General features: G+C 41.8%; 1 protein-coding gene across 5 annotated transcripts in view; it reads left to right on the plus strand.

Annotated features, from left to right (window-relative positions):
* Positions 1-20,704, plus strand: part of SV2B (synaptic vesicle glycoprotein 2B) — a 208,142-nt gene that overhangs the window by 183,700 nt on the left and 3,738 nt on the right. For all 5 annotated transcript variants that reach the window (XM_058736680.1, XM_058736677.1, XM_058736679.1 and 2 more), the window contains exons 10-12: positions 11,118-11,251; positions 14,764-14,964; positions 19,420-19,579. In XM_058736680.1, the coding sequence (XP_058592663.1) occupies positions 11,118-11,251; positions 14,764-14,964; positions 19,420-19,579 (495 nt within the window). The remainder of the gene's footprint in view (positions 1-11,117; positions 11,252-14,763; positions 14,965-19,419; positions 19,580-20,704) is intronic.

Raw genomic sequence — 20,704 nt, forward strand, 5'->3', positions numbered from 1 at the left:
TTACGATTAATAAACCAATATCAGTATGGTATCAGTAAAGTCCATGCTTTCCTTGGATTTCCTTTTACCCACTGCTCTCTGTCTGTTCCAGGATCCATCCAGGACACTGCATCATAGTTAGTGGTCAGTCATGCCTCCTTGGGTTCCTCTCGGCTGTGACATTTTGCGATTTGCTTTTTAATTTTTGCGTAAACAGTCCTTTCACTCGGTCAGTTGAGTCAGTTGAGGCAGAGATTTTGTATTCTAACACCAGTTTTGCCACTTACCTTTAAGATTTGTGCCTTTTGGCTCTAATTTAAGAAATCCTTCTTGTTGGAAGTCCTAAAGTCATTTTCTGTTTGTTTCTCTAAGTTTGAAAGCTTCTTTTCACACTCCAACCCTTAATTTGCCTGGAGGTGGTCTCCATCTATCAGACAAATCATTTGATTTTTCTCCCATAGGAATAACCAGTGGTTTCTACATTTATGAAGTTGCCCATCTCTCACCTGTTGCTATGTGGTAACACTTTTATCGTAAGTGACTTTTCCGTATATGTGTGACTGTATTTCTCGGCTTTCCGTTTGGGTCCATGGTTCTAATTTATCTCTTCCTTTACCACGCTGACGTTATTGCTGGAACTTCATTGTTTTGTTGTGTTTCCAGATTCTTCCACCTCGTTCTTAACATTTTTCTTGGCTGATTTTGCCCCTGTGCTGTTCCAGATGAGTTTTAGGATCAAGTTCTAAAATTCCATTAACAACAGCTGGTTGGGATTTTGATTGGAGTGACATAGAAGGTCTAGATTCATCGGGGGACATCTTTACAAAGTAGAATCTTCCAATCATTGAATACTGCATTTCTGTTTACTTAGTCATTGTTTTATGCCCTTCAATATTGGTTTAAAATATTCTCTATAAAGATCTCACGGGGCATGTGGGTGGCTCAGTCGGTTAAGTGCTGACTTCAGATCAGGTCATGATCTCGTGGTTTGTGAGTTTGAGTCCGCATCGAGCTCTCTGCTGTCAGTGCAGAGCCTGCTTTGCATCCTCTGTCTCCCTTTCTCTGTGCTCCTCCTGCTCTCTCTCTCTCTCTCTCTCAAAAATAAATAAACATTACAAAAAATCTCGTATGTATTTTGTGAGGCTTATTACTGATGCTTTATTGTTCCTGCTGCTATTGTGAGTGGGACCTTTACCCTCTCTTTTTCTCCTCCTCCTCCCTCTTCTCTCCTCCTTCTCTTCTCTTTCTTTTCTTGCCCCTTCTTCACCTTTTTCCTTTATACATGATTTTTTTTTTGATCTAACACATTGACACAACTCTATTCATTTTGATAACTTCTTGGTAGATTTGCTTGGTTCATGTATGTGGCAAACACATTGACAAAAATTAATGATAATTTTATCTCTTCCTTTCTTCTCCCTATAACTATGTTCTCTTTTCGTTGTGTTGTGCTCAGTGATGGATAGGAGCAGGACTAATGGGTATCTTGACATCAGTGGGTGCTTTTGGTATCTCATCCTTAAATATGATATCTGCTGTATGTTTTGAATCTTAGTCTTTAGAAAGTTAAGAAAAATCTCTGCTGTTTTGATTATGCCGCGCTTCTTTTTTGTCAAAAAAGTATATTGAGTCTGTCAAATGTTTTTCTGCATCTACTATGATAATTATATGGTTTTCTCCTTGGACCTACTCATATGATACGTTAAAATAATAGTTTTTCTGGTTTTCAACCATACTTGATTCCTGGGATGTGTATTACTAATTCATTGTTAATTTGTTTCATGGCGATAGATTGACAAATTTGATTTGCTAAAGTACTATTTAGGATTTTTACACCTGTTCATAAGATGGTATATACTTTCCTTATACTTTTCCATTTGCCTTTGGTATCAAGTTTATTACCACCACCACCCCCCCCGCCCCACGCACACTTTTTCTTCTAAAACAAATTGCGTAAGGTAGTGGTAGTCGATTCCTTGAGGGTTTGGTAAAGATAGCCTCTCTAACCATATCAGCTTGCCATTAATTGAGGTAACAGATTTTGATTAACAATTCATTTTTAAATGGCATTAATATATTCAGATATGCTCATTTTTCTTTTGGAAAAGTATTTCTTTTAAGCTTTAATTATATTGTCACAAAGTTCTTCACAACATTGTCTTATGATATATATGTTTTTATTAGATTTGTAACAATAAATTCTTCCTTTTTACTACTAATACTACCCATTTGCGCTTTTAGTCTTTTTTTACAATCAGTCTTACTGGAGTTTTGCATATTTTATATTTAAATAATAATATTTTTTCTCATATTTCTTTCTTTATGTCTTAGTTTCTTTTTCATATTTCTTGATATTTTTAAAAAAGTGAATGAATTTAATTAGGAACATTTCACTCCAATTTTGCTTCAGCAGCATCAACTTCCTATATCTATTTTATATTTTCCCATAATATTTACTCTTCATCTCAAAATTATTTAGAAGTGTCAAAATATAATATATATATATTTATGTTTTGGCCAGATAATGCAATCTGTATGCTATAGGGCTTTCTTTTTTTAAAGTTCTGTTGTGAGGTGCATACACATTTGTATTGGTTTTGTCTTATTGGTGAATTGATGCCTTTATCATTATGTAATATACCCCTTATTCCCTGATAATATTCCTTGCCCTAAGTTTACTTTATCTGATATTATCTGAATCTCCAGGATTCTTCTGATTGGTATTTACTGTTTCCATTTTTTTTCTTTTATTATGTTTTTAGAGTTAAGTAGTTAAGTTAGAGTATAAGTTCCTTATAGATAGCATATAGTTCCACTTTTTCTATCATATTGTTAGCTGTTTTCTCTATTCTCTTTTTTTTTTTACTGTTTTCTGCTCTGTTTTATATTATTTTCATAATTCTGTTTTACCTTCACTACTAGCTTATTATTTATTCCTCTTTTAAAAAAATTGAGTGGTTGCCTTGAGCTTACAATATATATCTTTCATTAATCACTATCTTCAAATAATATATTAACTTCACACGTCATGTGAGAGCTTTTCAATAGAACACTGTCATTTTCTGTCATGTTTTATGCTACTGTCATGCAGTTTACTTTTATATATGCTAGGGCGCACAATATTTTGTGAGAGAGAGGGAGAGAGAGATGGAGGGAGAGAATGAGAACATGTGAACTGGGGAGCATGCAGGGAGAGGGAGAGGGAGAGGGAGAGAGAGAGAGAGAGAGAGAGAGAGAGAGAAGAATCCCAAGCAGGCTCCATGCTTTCAGCACAAAGCCTGATGCAGGGCTCAAAAACACGAACTGCGAGATCATGACCTGAGCTGAAATCAGGAGTCAGATGCTTAACCAACAGAGCCACCCAGGCACCCCCTATTTTTACATTAGACACTCAATTATCGTTTATAGTGACTTAAAAAAGAAAAAAGATGTTTTTTTATATATCCTATAATTTAGCCATTTCTAGAGGGCTTCATTTCTTTATGAAGATCCAAGTTTCAAATGTAAGTTGATAATATTTGAGGTTCTTTGAGTTTCTGCTTGAGGTTCTATGAGTTTCTTGGAGTTGTGGTTTGGCCTGTTTCATTAATTTAGGAAAATTTTTAGCCATTATCTCTTCAAATAGGTCCTATGCCAAATTTTTTCTCTCTTTTCTTTCTGAAATTCCAATTGCACTTACGTTAGATTGTTTGATAGTTTCCCCAAGTCTCTGAATTCTCTTTTCTGGGGTTTCCCCTTTATTTTTCTCTTTATGTTTTAGTTTTGGTAATTTCCCTTGAGTTACATACAAGCTATGTAATTCCTTCCTTGAATATGATGAGTCCCTGATGAGTCCATTAAGGGTATTCTTAATCTGTTGTACCATTTTAACAAAATTTCTAGCATTTCTATTTGATTCTTTCTAATAGTTTACCTCTTTGTGATAGAATTCTCCGTCATGTATGCATGTTATCCACCTTTTCCGTTAGGGCTTTAATATGGTAATTCTAGTTATTTTAAATTAAATGATAATTCCAGCAATGATATTATATATATATATATATATATATATATATATATATATATATATATATATATATTTGTTTTGTTTTGTTTTGTTTTTATTTGTTTATTTATTTTGAGACAGACAGAGAATGTGCAAGCAGTGGGGGTGGGGCGGAGGGGCAGAAGGAGAGGAGAGAATCTTCTTTTTTTAGTTTTTTTTTTTTTTTTTGAGAGAGAGAGAGAGAGAGGGGTAGGGAGGGGCAGAGAGAGAGGGAGAGAGAGAGTCAAGCAGGCTCCACACTGTCAGCACAGAGCTGATGTGGGGCTTGAACTCATGAACCATGAGATCATGACCTGAGCTGAAACCAAGAGTTGGATGCTTAACTGACTGAGCCATCCAGGCACACTGAAAGAGAATCTTAAGCAGGCTTCATGCCCAGAATGAAGCCCAACGTGGGGCTCCCTCTCCCCACTGTGATACCATGACCTGAGCCAAAATCAAGACTCACTTAACCAACTCAAACACTTAGGCACCACTTTATTTCTGTTTTTGTAATATTACTTTGTTTTGACATAATGTTTTGTTCTTGCCTCTTTGTGTATCTTGTAATTTTGGTTGAAAGTCAGATATCTTATGTAGGACAGTAGAGACTTTTTAAAGAAATGGGTACATCTTCTCTTTTGCTAAGCATTTACGGGATATGGGAGTGTTGAGTTGATCTAGTATTTGTGCTTGGTTTCAGTTTTTTTGGTAGCTATTATTACCTTAGAAATTTGTTTTGACTTCCTTTTTATTGGGGTATAATTTATATACAGTAAAATTTGCCCTTTTTACAGTACAGTTCTGTGAGCTTGCCAAGTGCATACAGTCAATCCAAATACAGAATAGATTCGTTACTCCCCAGATTTCCTCATGCCACTTTGCAGTCAATCCTTACTCCACCTCCAGTCCCTGGCAGCCAATGATCTCTTTGTCACATAAATGGAATTTTGTAATACGAAGCTTTTAATCCATTTTTTTTTTTGCACTTAGCATTATGTACTTGAGCTCTATCTATGTCATTGCACATTTAGCAGTCTATTTTATGGCAGAGTACTAGTCCATGGTATGAATGTACTACTACATTTTCATCCATTTACCAGTTGAAGGAATTTTAGTCCTTTCCATATTTTAGTGTGTTTAAATTAATATTTTATTTAGGATGTTTATAACTTTATTTGCATATGAAGTTGTTCTACTTTTTTCTCTTGCAAATTAATAATTGCTTTATCTTTGTTATTTCTTTTTTCCCCTATATTCTACTTTTTACTTAAAAAAATATCTTTGAGAGACAGACAGAGCATGAGTAGGGGAAGAGCAGAGAGAGAGGGAGACACAGAATCCAAAGCAGGCTCCAGGCTCCAAGCTGTAAGAACAGTGTCTGACATGGGGCTTGAACTCATGAGCTGTGAGATCATGACCTGAGCCAAAGTCAGTTGCTTAACTGACTGAGCCACCCAGGTGACTCTATAGTCTACTTAAAAAAAATGTTTATTTATTTACTTTTGAGAGGGTGGGGAGGGGCAAGACATACGTAGACAGAGAATCCCAAGCTGGTTCCACACTGTCAATGAAGAGCCCAATGTGGGGCTCAAACTCACAAACTGTGAGATCATGACCTGAGCTGAAATCAAGAGTCAGACACATAACTGACTGAGCCACCCAAGCAACACTCCTATATTCTACTTTTTAACAGTTTATTTATTTATTTTGAGGGGGAGAGAGAGAGAGAGAGAGAGAGAGACCGACCATGTGATTGGGAGAGGGGCAGAGAGAGAGGGGGAGAGAGAATCCTAAGCAAGCTCCAGCTGTCAGCACAGAGTCCAGCGTGGGGCTCAGTCTTATGAACTGTGAGATCATGACCTGAGCCACGATCAAGAGTTGGGAGCTGAACCAACTGAGTCACCCAGGTGCCCCATATTCTACTTTTGTCATTCTGTTTAAGATTTTATTCCCAAATGCTATACACATGCTAGGATCTTTGTAAAAGAGACAGGATGAGTTCTTGCGATTTCAGCACTTGGTTGGCCTTGAGTGTGAAAGAAGTGGAAACAAGGAGATTGGGTTTACTGGCAGATTCACTGAGGCATAAGTATGTGTTTTTAGAGACTATTTGATTGACATTGGCACCAGTATTTCCTTTCATAAATATCTTCCTATTCTCCGTGAGAGCATATTTTCATAATGTGGAGAAGTAAGATGACCATATCCTAGGCCATATCTTTTATTTCCTCTCAGGCAACACACAGTTAAAGCCCTTCTCATTTATAGAACCATATGGAGCTGGGAAAAAAACACCTCCTCCATACCCCTGTTTTAAAGATTTTTAAATGCAAGCTTAGAGAGGAGAAAAGACTTGCCTGAGACCTCTTGGTGATTAAGCTCTGAAAGTTGGGACCCTACTCTTCATTTTCCGGAGAATGGTATCAGAGGTGGGGAAAAAGCCTGATGACTACATTTGGGGAATGTAGGAAATGATATAGAGAGTTCAGGCAACATTTTCAGTTTCCTCCATTCTTTAAGCAAACTAGGTCCAAGCATATATTTTCTGAAGCCAACGATTCCCTTGTTTACACTCTGCTTTACATCAGAGTAGGACCTGACATGAGACAATGTGTGAGAGACTAGAATTCCAGTTCCTTTCTTGACCATTCTGTTTCATTTTACTGTACCTGGAAGGCTTATGATATAATAGGATATACGTGCAGAAGCTTTGGAGAACTGTACCTATTGTTTATATTCTCCCTGAAATATTCTCCCTGAAAAGTGCCCCCTTTGAAATATCTTATGACATACCTCTCTCTTGATCATTATCACACTAAATTTTAATGATTAGTTTCCTTGTTTATCTCTTTAATTAGACTGAGTTTCTTGAGGATGCCATCAGGTAAAACACGTGACTAAATTGATACAATTTTGGGCACAGTTTAGATCCTTTGGTAGACTAACCATTGACATAAAGTGTTTGTAGTAATAATTCTGCCATGGACTCTGGATTGCCAACGGATCCTGTTTTCTTACAGGGCAAGTTCCATAAGATACTTGTGCAAACTTTCCTTTTCGGCCTTTTAACTCTCCTGTATGAAGAATCTTGGACTAGTTCAGTATATAAATTAGAGATAGGGGATGATTTATATAAAGACTCATAAAATATGCCATGGCCCTTTCTCCTTTTATCTCTTTCTTTATAACTTTGGCTTTTTATAACTCACTTGGAGATACATTTTAAGGTCTGCTTGCGTCAGGCCCATTATGATTTATGGCTCTGCTCCCTCACCCACCCTCACCAGAACATTAAAATATATCTGAAGGCCACATCAGCAGCCTATTACTATATTAAAGAGAAGGATATATTAAGAAAGGCAAAGACCTGAGACAGGCTCCAGGAATAGCTTTCCTGAGTAAACATATCCAGCATATGAATCACATTAATTTTGAAATCAAAGGCATCTTCCTGTAACAAAAGGCTTACCGATTCATTTCTCCGTGGAAACCTGAAGAGTTCAGTGATAGCCTTTGGAGGTCCCTCTTTAAAAGTCTGTAGCACATCTGACCCTATGAAACATTGTACAAAGTAATTTGGCCTCTGCCTCTGGTGATTCTGGTTCAAGTGGTCTAGGCATGTAGGAGACAGCATCTTTCACAGCAGTCTTCTGTTGTGTTCTGTTGCAAGAGGTCTGGGGACCTCTCTTTGAGAAGCACACGCTCAGGCCTTCTTACTGGGTGGGGGTCATTTTGCAGAAGCTAGCGACAGGTGAATCTAGATTAGGGCTGTTAGCAAAATACAATATAGCATGAAGGAAAAGGGGAACTGGTCATCATACGTGGTCATGGACTGAATTATGTGGTGGCCCTGAAGGGGAACAATGAGTCTCAGCAGCCTGTGCTACCTCTGTCACTGTGATTCCCACTGTATTGTGTGTTGTCTGTTTGCTTGGCTTGTTCTCCAATTAGACTTGAAGGCAGGGACCATGTCTTTCCTCTCTGTATTCGTAGCACCTAATACCATGCTAAGTTGAGTTTTGCTGAAGACTGAGTATATAAATACATGAATAGACAAATGAACGAATGGGTTGTAATTCTCCACAAATCATATCCAAGGCTTCTAGCTTACAGGTTTGACATAGCTTGGGAAAGGCCCAGCAGAGGAAGAAGTTAGTTCATGTATGTCAGTCCACGTTTTTTGTTTAAAAAAAATTTTTTTTTTTAACGTTTATTTATTTTTGAGACAGAGACAGAGCATGAATGGGGGAGGGTCAGAGAGAGAGGGAGACACAGAATCTGAAACAGGCTCCAGGTTCTGAGCTGTCAGCACAGAGCCCGACACGGGGCTCGAACTCATGGACCGTGAGAGCGTGACCTGAGCCGAAGTCGGATGCTTAACCGACTGAGCCACCCAGGCGCCCCTGGTCCACGGTTTTGAATGTAAGATAGTTTTTTCCTAGTAAGGAGTTGGACTAGAGCAGTACTTCCAAATGTGGCTGCATCTCAGAGTCACGTAGATGCTTCCCCCTTATTAGTTGTTTCGTTTTTAAGTGACAAGTGTGTATGTGTGTGGTATAAAGGAAGGATTGACATTATCTCATTCCCGACCCCCATTGCACCTCCCTAGGGCCAACCACACCTACCAGTTTCTTGTGCAACTTTTTGGATATATTCTATGCGTCAGAGGTGATGTACCATATCTTTTCTTACGGGAATGCTCACATGCTAGAGACACTATATTGCACTTGATTTTTTTTTTCAGTTAACAATATACCTTGAAGATTATTCCATATTAAGACATGCAGATCTACCTAATAACTGTAACAGCCACATGTGACTCCACTGTGTGGTATCTATCTGTTTATCTGTCTACCTACCTACCTACCTACGTACCCATCATCCTTCTAGTAATCAATTCTTATAGGAAATGTTATGGGGCTCCTGGGTGGCTCAGTCCGTTAAGCATCCGACTGCAGCTCAGGTCATGATCTCACAGTTTGTGGGTTTGAGCCCCGCATTGAGCTCTATGCTGACAGCTCAGAGCCTGGAGCCTGCTTCAGATTCTGTGTCTCCCTCTCTGCCCCTTCCCTGCTCATGCTCCGTGTCTCAAAAGTAAATAAATGTTAAAAACAATTTTTTTAAAAAAAGAAATGTTGCAGGGTGGCTGGGTGGCTCAGTCGCTTAAGCGTCTGACTGTTGATTTTGGCTGAGGTCATGATCTCATGGTTGTGAGATTGAGCCCCAAGTTGGGCTCCACAATGAGCATGCAGCTTGATTAAGAGTTTCTCTCTCCCTCTGCCCCTCCCCCCACTCATGCTCATGTTCTCTCTCTGTCTCTCTCTCTCAAAAAGAAAAAAAAGAGATGTTGCAATGAGCATCAGTGAATGCTTCTCTTTGAATGTATGAGCAGGTATAGGCAGGATAAATTATTTCTCTTTCTTTCTTTCTTTCTTTCTTTCTTTCTTTCTTTCTTTCTTTCTCTCATTTTAATTTATTGTCAAGTTAGTTAACGTATAGTGTATACAGTGTGCTCTTGGTTTTGGGGGTAGATTCCAGTGATTCATCACCTAAATACAACACCCAGTGCTCATCCCAACAAGTGCCCTCCTCAATGCCCATCACCCATTTTCCCCTCACCCCTGCCCACCCCCCCATCAACCCTCAGTTTGTTCTCTGCATTCAAGAGTCTCTTATGGTATTATGCCAAGTGAAATAAGTCAGTCAGGGAAAGACAGATATCATATGTTTTCACCCATATGTGGAACTTGAGAAACTTAATGGAGGACCATTGAGGGAAGGGAAGGGGAAAAACTAGTTTCAAACGGAGAGGGAGGCAAACCGTAGGATAAATTCTTCAAGGCGGGATTTCTAGGTCAAAGCGATTACACACTTAAAATTTTGCAAAACTGCTCCCCAAGGAGGCTACACCAATTATATTCTACCAACCGTGTGAATGAGAGTGCCTGTCCCTCCAGATCTTGGTTGGGGAAATCTTTAAAATGAAGACGCTCAGTTCCTCCCAAATCTATTGCTTCCAAACCTACTAAGACCAGCTGAGGGAACTGCATGTTCTTAAAGCTCCGCTTAGAGTGACATTTTATCAATATTTTCATTTCACACTATCCCACATGTCAATGGGTCTGATGCATAAGGTCTGTGACCGTATTGGGAATCACCAGGTGCTGTAGAAGATCCTGTATCTACCGGGTGTAGGCACCAGCTTCCTCACTCCTGCTGCCCTCCCGCCTTTATAAACACCAGCTAAGGAACAGGGACTAGTCTAGGTCAAAAATAATGTTTTAGTCCTTTTTAAAAAAAGTTCTAAATGTTTCTTTATTTAGAATAACATTAGTCAAGTAAAAAAAAACCTACCAGGACAAATCAGGAGAAGGGAGAGGGAGAGACCGTAGTAAAAAGGAAAAGCTTTATATTACTTTAGTACATTTAAAGGCATTTTTTTCTTACTTTTTGAACATAGGGCCAGCATTTTCATTTTACTCGACCCCACAAATTATGTAACCAGCCATTGTTAACAAGCCTTCCAATGATTCTGATATAAGGGCAGGATGAGAGCCACTGAAGCAAGTGATCTTTTTTTTTTTAATTTTAATTTTATTTAATTAAAAAAAATTTAATGTTTATTTTTGAGAGAGACAGATGCGAGCGGGGGAATGGCAGAGGGAGACACAGAATCTAAAGCAAGCTCCAGGCTCCTAGCTGTCAGCACAGAGCCCGATGCGGGGCTCAAACTCAGGAATGGTGAGATCATGACCTGAGCTGAAGTCGGTCACTTAACTGACACTCAACCTACTGAGCCACCCAGGTGCCCCAAATGATCTTTAAAAAAAATTATTATTATTATTTAAATTCAAGTTAGTTAACATACAATGTAGTCTTGGTTTCAGGAGTAGAACCCAGTGATTCTCCTACATATAAGATCCGTATGCTGAAAAGTACAGAAATCTTATGAAATAAATTGAAGAAGACACAAAGAAATGGAAAAACACTCCATGTTTCAGCACCTTTGGTTTGAAGTTCTCCATTTTCTGCCTTTCTGTGCTTTTGATTTTGGTCTCAAATCTTCTTTCTGCCTGGTTGAATCACTCAGGGGCTAACGTCTTTTCCACAGGTTCACAAAGATGTACTTTAAACACGTACTCTTTGAGGATACATTCTTTGATGAGTGCTATTTTCAAGATGTTACATCTACTGATACCTATTTCAAAAACTGCACCATTGAATCAACCACCTTCTACAACACAGGTAAGAACATGGGTGGTGTGGGTGCGCTGGGTCAAGGGTCTTGGACTAGTCTTATCTAAGACACGATAGTCTCAGTCATAAGCTTTAGGGGTCGGTAGCAAGGTGCTTACAGATGTGACTACTGAGTCTCACTCAGGTTGGAAAAATGGGTTCTCACCCTAGGTATGGCATGGATTAGTTGCACAGTTTTTGCCAATGCATTTATTTTGTCTGCATGTTTTATTGCACGTGAAGCGAAAAACAAAAGTTTGGGTGAGTGCTCTAGTCTCAAGGAGACTGATGATATGTGCTACAGGTCCTCAGTAGGAACAAAATATAACACAGATGAGGGATGCATGGGTGGCTCAGTCGGGTGAGTGTCCTGCTCTTGATTTCGGCTCAGGTCATGATCTCACAGTTCATGAAATTAAGCCCTTTACATTCTGACAGTCTGCTTGGGATTCTCTCTCTCCCTCTCTGCCCCCTCCCCCTGCTCACACATGCGCGCGCTCTCTCTCTCTCTCTCTCTCTCTCTCTCTCTAAATAAATGTATAAAGAAGATGTGATATATACAGACACACACACACACACACACACACACACACACACACACACACACTGGAATATTACTCGGTGATGAAAAAGAATGAAATCTTGCCATTTGCAACAACATGGATGGAACTGGAAGGTATTATGCTAAGTGAAATAAGTCAGTCAGAAAAAGACAGATAGATATCATATGTTTTCACTCATTTGTGGAATTTGAGAAACTTAACAGGTGATCATAGGGAAAGGGAAGGAAAAATAAGATAAAAACAGAGAGGGAGGCAAACCACAAGAAATTCTTAAATACAGAGAACAAACTGAGGGTTCATGGGGGCCTTGGGGGGTGGGGAAAATGGGTGTTGGGCATTGAGGAGGGCACTTGTTAGGATGAGCATTGGTGTTGTATGTAAGTGATGAATCACAGGAACCTACTCCCAAAGCCAAGACTACACCATATATATCGCATGTTAGCTAACTTGACAATGAAGTATTTTAAAAAATGTAATTTTACTTGATTCTTTTACTTTTTTTAATGTGGCTACTAGAACATTTAAATTTATGTAAGTTGTTCACATCATATTACTATTGAACCGTGCTAGCAAATACAGTTGTAATTACGTATATGAGAAATTATACATGTGTAAAGAACATCTGGAATTGTCTTTAATATTAACTGACAGAGGCTTTGTTAAATAAAACAAGATACATCCAAAAAAATAATTAAAAAAATAAATAAACAACATTAAAAAATAAGGCACAGATGAAAACCCAGGGTTCCAGGAAGGCTGCATTTTACGTACACGGGGTGCTCTTGAAGACCTCGCAGAATTTGAATCTTGCAAAATTCGAGAGTCATGTTCTCACAGTAATGAAGGAAAAGGAAAAAGTGTATGTTTTCAAGGTCTGTGCATGAAGTGAGATGATAAGAGTATTTTAAAATCGCACCATTTCGGATTTCCGTGATTAAAAAAAAGTTCACAAAATCCCACCAGGCCACTTTTACCACATCCTACGTTAACATACCAGGTCAAGTTGGGATGTAGGGAAACTACCTGAGTTTTACCAGGGGCTCCACCTACATTGTCTCCAGTGAGAAATGCACGATTATTCCCATCTTATAGCCGAGGAAACCCAGGATCACACGTCTTGCCCAAGGCCACAGGGAGCTTGGATTTATTCCTTAGTTGTTTGGCTCTGAAGTCTGTCATCTTGTCACTGAACTCCATGCATCATGCCATATCAGTGCGTTCTCCCTGGCATCAGCACCAGGGTTTATGCAAGAACATTTTTCTTCCATCAGGTCAGCCTCAAAAGGTTCAATGTCTGGCCTCCAGATATCCCTCAGTCTCTAAAAAATCCATTATGAGATTTACCTTCCTGAACTTAAAAAAAAATGAGAGCCATACATTTCCTATTTGTCATTAAAACCTGACGAATCTTTTAGTTTCTTCTTTCAAGAAGAAACTTTTTTAAGTTTATTTATTTGTTTTGAGAGAAAGAGAGAGAGAGAGAGAGAGAGAGAGATGAGCACAATCAGAGGAGCAGCAGAGAGAGAGAGGGAAAGAGAGAGAATCCCAAGCAGGCTCTGCCCTGTCAGCACAGCGCCCAATGCGGGGCTTGAGCTCACGAACCGTGAGATCATGACCTGGTTTGAAACCAAGAGTTGGACACTTAATCAACTGAACCACAATGCGCCCCTCTTCTTTCAAGCTTTAATGTTGCCTCCTTGTTTGCATCCTCTTACATGGGGATTTCTGAGAATACCTGTAGTCATGAAATGTCGGTGGGCTGGGAAGTGATGGAGATAATCAGGTGTAATTTTCTAATTTTGTAGGAGGGAGTTTGGGAAGGTTAAAGAGGGTCAACAGCAGAGCCGGTTCCCGAAAGCCAGGTTTCCTGAGAGCCCACGTAGGCAATCTTTCTGCAAGAACAGTTGGTGGTAGAAGGTGCCGGAAGACTTGGGAACTAGTTTTAAAGCAAATGGTTTATACTTTTTAAAGACTATGTTTTTGGACATGATTTAGGTTTACAATGAAATTGGAAAGAAGGTACAGAGATTTCCATGTAACTCCTGCCCCACCCCCCTCCCCGATTATCAACATCCCCCTACTAGAGGGGTGCATTTGTTACCATCGATGAACCTGTACTGGTATATCAGGATCATCTCAAGTCCAGAGTTGACTGTAGGGATCACTCTTGGTGTTTAGCATTTTATGGGCTTGGACAAAGGGACAATGGCATATATTCATCATTACCATGCCATATAGAGTATTTTTACTGCCCTAAAAATCCTCTGTGCTCTCCATATTCACCACCCCCTGCTTCCCATCCTGGACACCACTGAGCAGATGGTTTTTCTTTTGAAGAATGTTCAGGTTTCTGCATAAGCTCTGGACCTAATTCTCTCTCTTTTAAAAATTTTTTTTAATGTTTATTTATTTTTGAGAGAGAGAGAGAGAGAAGACGAGCTGGGGAGGGGCAGAGAGAGAGGGAGGCACAGAATCTGAAGCAGCCTCCAGGCTCTGAGCTGTCAGCACAGAGCCCGACATGGGGCTTGAACTCACGAACCATGAGATCATGACCTGAGCCAAAGTCGGATACTTAACCAACTGAGCCACCCAGGCGTCCCTGGACAGAATACTCTTGTCTTCTGCTTCCTATAAGCTGGTAGCCTTGGACCTTGGTGTCATCTCATTGATAGAAACAGGCTGTTCTGTAGCCTGAGAGATGATATATTCAGGCATGTCTCTCAGTGAGTGTTCCTTACACTTTCCTTATAGGAAGTTGAAGCCGTCCTTACATTTTTAGAGTTTCCTCTCTTCATTCATACCTGGCCACATGTCACCTTGATTTTGAGACCGTCTGATTGCCAGAGGCTTGTGGCAGTCTGCCCATGGAAGGGGCATGACTTCATCCCTTCCTCTGCCCCATCTCTCCCCAGCCCCCCGTCCACTTGCCACGAACCAAAGGTTTCCTTCTCTCCCCAGACCTCTACGAGCATAAGTTCATCAACTGCCGGTTTATCAACAGCACCTTTCTGAAGCAGAAAGAAGGCTGCCACATGGACTTTGAGCAAGATAATGACTTCCTGATTTACCTCGTCAGCTTCCTTGGCAGTCTGTCTGTGTTGCCTGGGAACATCATTTCTGCTCTGCTCATGGACAAAGTTGGAAGACTCAAGATGATTGGTGAGTAGTCAGGCATGCTGCCTCTCCTCCAATAGGTAAGGACGGTAGCTTTCAAGCGTAATAAAGAAGCAGATTTTTTTTCTTTTCCTTGAAGAAATCTCCCACTGGAAACCAAACAGATGAGATGGCATCTGCTGGTGTAGGAGCCAAGGGGGCAGGCATGTTTCCAAAACCCCAGGACTCCACGGAGATAGTTTGAGACCCACGGTCCAGGTCAGGGAGTCCTCTTTAATTTCCTGACTGAGCGATTCTTTGATAGTCATGGTATTAGCACTTCAGTAAGGATATTAAATATATCCGCTCTACCCACTGTGTATGATTATTGTCAGAAAAATATATAAAGTGCTCTTAGATGAACATCGATTCATTTGCAGGCTTTAAAATAAATTGCATTACTTATTATTATTTAGTAGTGTTAACACTTGGGCTTTGGAGATGGACAGAATTGTGTTGGAGTCCTCCTGAGGCTTATTTGACTTTGGAAATGCTCCTTTATTTCTCCAGGTCTCAGTTTCCTTATCGGTAACTGTAACTGGCTGGCACATTGTGTCGCCAGAGGATCTCACAGTGCTTGGTGCACAGATGGTCCTTAAAAATGGTGGCAGCATTCATGTACTTTGCTTCACTGCACCAGGATCCCCAGAAGTTTGCTACAGAAACAAGAACCAAAAAGTACACACCCAGGGCCAGGAAAAACAAACATTAGAATATATATATTGTCAGCCCAGGGTGGGGACCAGAACAACACACGGATTCACATGTCGTGAAGGGTCTGCTCTAGGGTTGCAGCTGATCAGGAAAATTAATACCAGCTCCCTAGCAATGAAGTTCAAAGGCAAAGAAAATAAGTCACGTAGTCATTTTGTCAGAGAAGAACAAATCAATCAGGTAGATCTTGGCAAGGGAATCTTTTCCTGATGTTGGGCTCATATTGAATATTGTTGTTATAGAGGAGCATAGATATTTGGAAGGGTAAGCACAAGACATGGCTGTGATTTCAGCTTTTTTTTTTTTTTGTAAGTTTATCTATTTTGAGAGAGACAGAGACAGCAGGAGTTGGGGAGGGACAGAGAGAGACAGAGAGAGAGAGAATCCCAAGCAGGCTCTGCACTGTCAGCTCAGAGCCCGATGTCAGTTGAACTCATGAACCATGAGATCATGGCCTGAGCCGAAACTGAGAGTTAGACGCTTGACCGACTGAGCCCCCCCAGGCGCCCCAACATGAGTTCAGCTTTTTAAGTGTGTGGTGAGGATAGGGTCATCTGTAGGCCTGGAAGATTGAGCTGTCTCCTGTGTACTGGTTAGACCCGAGTCCCCTGAGGGAAGGACAGTGTTTGCTAACTCCGGCAATGCCCAAGCTTTTCTGAGGAAGGGGCTACACCATGCATAAGACCAGTGGCTGGGAGTCAGGTGACCATCTTGGCCAACATTCTCTTTATGAGTCTGCACACCTTCCTTTCCTTCTGCGAGCTTATATTGCACAGTTGTCAAAGTACTACCTCTGTTTGCTCCAATGAGATCAGGCACGTGAGCATAGGCATGTGACATTTCTGCCCTTCTGCCACTGGCCTCTTGAGTCCCAGGCTGAATAGCGAATTCTGAGGTTGAGGCCTGGGGTAGCCCAGGACGTCTTTGGGAAGGCAGGGCCTGTGAGGAATGGGGTGGGTGCCCATGTGCAGGGGCATGGCTCACCGCCCAGAGCAGGCACATGTTCCCCAATGGAGACAGCGGGAAGGTTGGGCCCCGGGGAGAAGGCAGGACAGTGAGAGAGCAGACATCCCCTTCACCGCTACTGAAGCTCTCCTTAGCACTGTGAATGTACCCCAGATCAAAACTGATTTCTGGCATGCTTCCCAATTGGATAACCAGAACTAATATTTCTCATTCTTTATGTTCTACACGTTTTTTTTTAAAAAATTATTTATTTAAAAAAATTTTATTAAACGTTTATTTATTTTCGAGAGATAGAGAGAGAGGGTGCAAACAGGGGAGGGGCAGAGAGAAAAAGGGAGACACAGAATTCGAGTCAGACTCCAGGCTCTGAGCTGTCAGCACAGAGCCCGGTGCGGGGCTCGAACCCATGAACCACGAGATCATGACCTGGGCGGAAGTCAGGTGCTTCACCAACCGAGCCACCCAGGCTCCCCTATGTTCTATTCTCTTATTAGCATCTGTATTTTGTTTCTCTGGTTCTGTTGAGAGCTCAGACCGTTCTTTCTTTGATCTTTAGTAGAAAGCCTGGCATGCCGTGGACCAACTGTGATATTATCAGTGCGCAGCAGTAGATGCTTAATAAATGTCTCAATGGTGTGTGGGTGACCTGTTTTGAAATAGCCTTTCCATGAAAGGAAATGGCTATTTCCTCAAATTCCCTGCAGAATCTGCGAGGGCAGAGTTTGTCCTGTTTGCGATGCTGTGCTGTTTCCTGGGTTGAACTAGCGTCTTGTTAACAAGGGTAGAAGTTCTCCTGATGAGACCGTTAGTCCTCGTGTATTCATTCAATAAGCAATAATTTATGCAGCGCATACTCTCTGCCAGGCTGTGCGGTAGACAATGAGAACATGGCGATAATTGAGACAGACACTGTCCTTATGCTCACAGAGCAAATGATCTATTGGGAGAGAGAGACAGAAACTAGAAAGTTCATTTAACGAATACTTACGAAGCACATATTATAGGTCAGGCTTTGTGCCAAGCATTTTGTTAATATTAACATATTTAACACTCGAAATAAACCTGTGAGGTAGGTACTGTTTTTGCCCATACTTTACAGATGGGGAAAGTGAGGCAGCACAGAGAGGTTATGAGACTTGCTCAGTGTCATGCAGGGGAAGCAGGGATTTGAACTCAGGCCTCTCAATCACAAGTGAAATGAAAATTAACCAAGGATCTATAGCAGGCCACAGGGATCTACGGTAGGATTACCTAACATAGATGAGAGGCCAGTTCCTCAACTATCACTTGATTCATTTGACGGTCATATTTTGTATTCAACAAAGAGCTGTCAACATTTATTGTAAGCCAGGTGCCATGGCTGGCCACTTTGAGGGAGGCATGCGTTTAGATGATAGGGTTCTCAAGGCACTGGTGGTCCAGTAGATGTTTGTCTCCTTCCTCGCTGTTTGGAAAGAGATTACAAGGTGACCTGCTCACAGCCCTACCCCTTCCCAGAATCAGCAGAACCCAGGCGATGCTTACCATGTCCCCGCTCATCAGTAGGGTTTGGCCTCAATCTTTGCAGCTCCAGGTCTGAGTGTGAGATTCCAGGCAGAGGCCCCCCAGGAGGCACTTGTTGGTGAGACCAGGCCCCCAACATGGCTTCTTGGCAACTGGAGGACCTGTCTTCCCCACCCCCACCTCCCCCCCACCCCCGGTTGCCTGGTGGGGTGCCTTGGCCTGTTTCCCAGCTGGTAATTTGCAAGCGGCTTTCTTTCTTTCTGCTAACCATTCTCACCGCATTTCCAGCCAGACCCCTGGTCTATGCTGTGCATCCACTCCACATTTCCCAAGCTCTTCTGGGCCGGGCTGGGTGGGTTGGATTTGGGCAGCGTTTGACACAAGCCTTCTTTCAGTGGGACCTCTTATCATTAGCTGGATCAGCCAGAGTGCTGGTGGGAAAAAGAAGCCACCCCAGAGAGTTCTAGTGAAGAGACTTTATTGATGGGATGTGACTTTTAGAGGGGTGGGCAGGGCTATGGGAACAAATAAGGCAGATGAGGCACCCGGATGCTAGCAGAAGTGGCAGCAGTTTCCGCCTCTAGGGTTACAGGGAAAAAAATAGCCCAGTGAGAACTGGAACCATGAAGGGGGAGGCTCCTGGAAGGAACCATAGTCCTGTGGGGGGGGGGGGGGGGGCTGCAGCCATCACCAAAACGGGGCTTATAAATGGGATGGGAATTGGGAAGAAATACTCCAACCCCTCTCTGCTCCCAGCTGACAAGGTATGCAGTCTCTGGGGGTAGCTTCTCAGGGCACAGGGCAGGGCTGAGAAGGGCAGGTCAGATATCTGGGCCGGAGATGGGAATAAATGAAGAATTAACAGCCGGCCTTTCAGGTTTTCTTCGGCAGCCCATTGATGGTTATGCTCTCAATAGCAGGTAAGCTCCACGAGGTGGTTTTGATACTCATGTATCTCAGGCACCCAGAACAATGTCTGGGACATAGATTTTCAACTAGGGCCCCCTCTGGCTCATCCCCAGTAATTCTGGGCTGGGCAGCACCACAGCATGAGGATTTCAAAATCCTTCTCGGGGGCTGACTCTGGTGACATGACCCAAGCAGAAGGCTCTGCTCCCATGACTGGAGCACCATGTTTGGGGCCTCAAGCTGTGCTTTCTCCGTGTAGAGATAGACCTGTTGCACAGGCTGCACCTGTGAAGGTGGGAGAAGGGGAAAGACTGGTGGGTGACAGTCTTGTCTTCATTTTTTTCTTCTGCCCTTGACCTCCCCCTGTAGGTGGCTCCATGCTGATCTCCGCGGTCTGCTGCTTCTTCCTGTTTTTTGGCAACAGCGAGTCTGAGATGATTGGCTGGCAGTGCCTGTTCTGTGGGACCAGCATTGCAGCCTGGAATGCTCTGGATGTGATCACGGTGGAACTATATCCTACCAACCAGAGGTCAGTTCTTCCCTGGGCTTCCCTCTGGGAGTTGTTTGGACTTCTGTGGCCAGAGGTCTACCCGTTCCAAGATCCTCTGTCGCTGCCATCTTGGTCTTCCGGGTGTTTTGGGAGCAAAGCATCTCTTAAGCTGTTGAGTTTCTCCTGTAGGGGGGCCAGCAGAGGCATGGAGATGAGCAGGCTAAAGCCTGATAGGGTGGGGTGGGTGGCTAGATACAAAGGACAGGTGCGAACCATGTTCAGGAGAGAGGAATGAGGGTGACACCGTATGTGTCATGCAATCCAAAGAGAGGTGAGAATAGGCCTCTGTTGGGAGATATGGGACAAAGTTGAGGAACTAGGTAAACAAAAGGTAGATGAGAAGTAAGGGAAGATAAAGGTAGGGATGAGGCCTGATGGTCTAGGGCATGTGCAGAGAACGTGGTAGGGAAGCCCAGCATTTACTTTTATTTTGTGCAAGCCATATGAGAAGAGTCCTAGTTTAAAGGCGTAGGGTCAAGGCCATTACGTAGCAGTTATTTCTCGTTATGGAGAAGGAGTTGTGAGTTTGAAGGGTAGCGGGTAAGTGGTCCTGTGGTCACAAAGGAGTGTGAAGAGGGGAGCCAAACCATAAGAGACTCTTAAAAACTGAGAATAAACTGAGGGTTGATGGGGGGTGGGAGGGAAGGGAGGGAAGGTGATGGGCATTGAGGAGGGCATCTGTGGGGATGAGCAGTGGGTGTTGGATGGAAACCAATGTGACAATAAATTTCATATTAAAAAAAAAAAAAGGAGTGTGAAGTGATATGGAAGGCAGGTGAATGAAATTCTGCAAAATATCTTAATGATATTCTCCAAATGGGTGACAGAAGTGTTGGAATATGGATAGCATCCCATATTTGGAGCCCCCCTCCCCTGAACCAAAGAGCTTTCTAAGCTTTACCAAAAATAAGAGGAGGAAAAATTATCATTATATCAGCAGTATATGATTTTACATCTATGAAACTCAAGACAATTAACTAAAGAGACTGCTATAAACAATAAAATAATTTGATAAGGTGGTCAATAATAAAAGTAACTTAGCTGCATATGGAATTTACAAATATATCACCACATTTAAAAACAAAATTGAATTCCATTTAATAA

The sequence above is a fragment of the Neofelis nebulosa genome, chromosome 7 (assembly GCF_028018385.1).
Source record: "Neofelis nebulosa isolate mNeoNeb1 chromosome 7, mNeoNeb1.pri, whole genome shotgun sequence".
In the NCBI taxonomy this organism is placed as follows: Eukaryota; Metazoa; Chordata; class Mammalia; order Carnivora; family Felidae; genus Neofelis; species Neofelis nebulosa.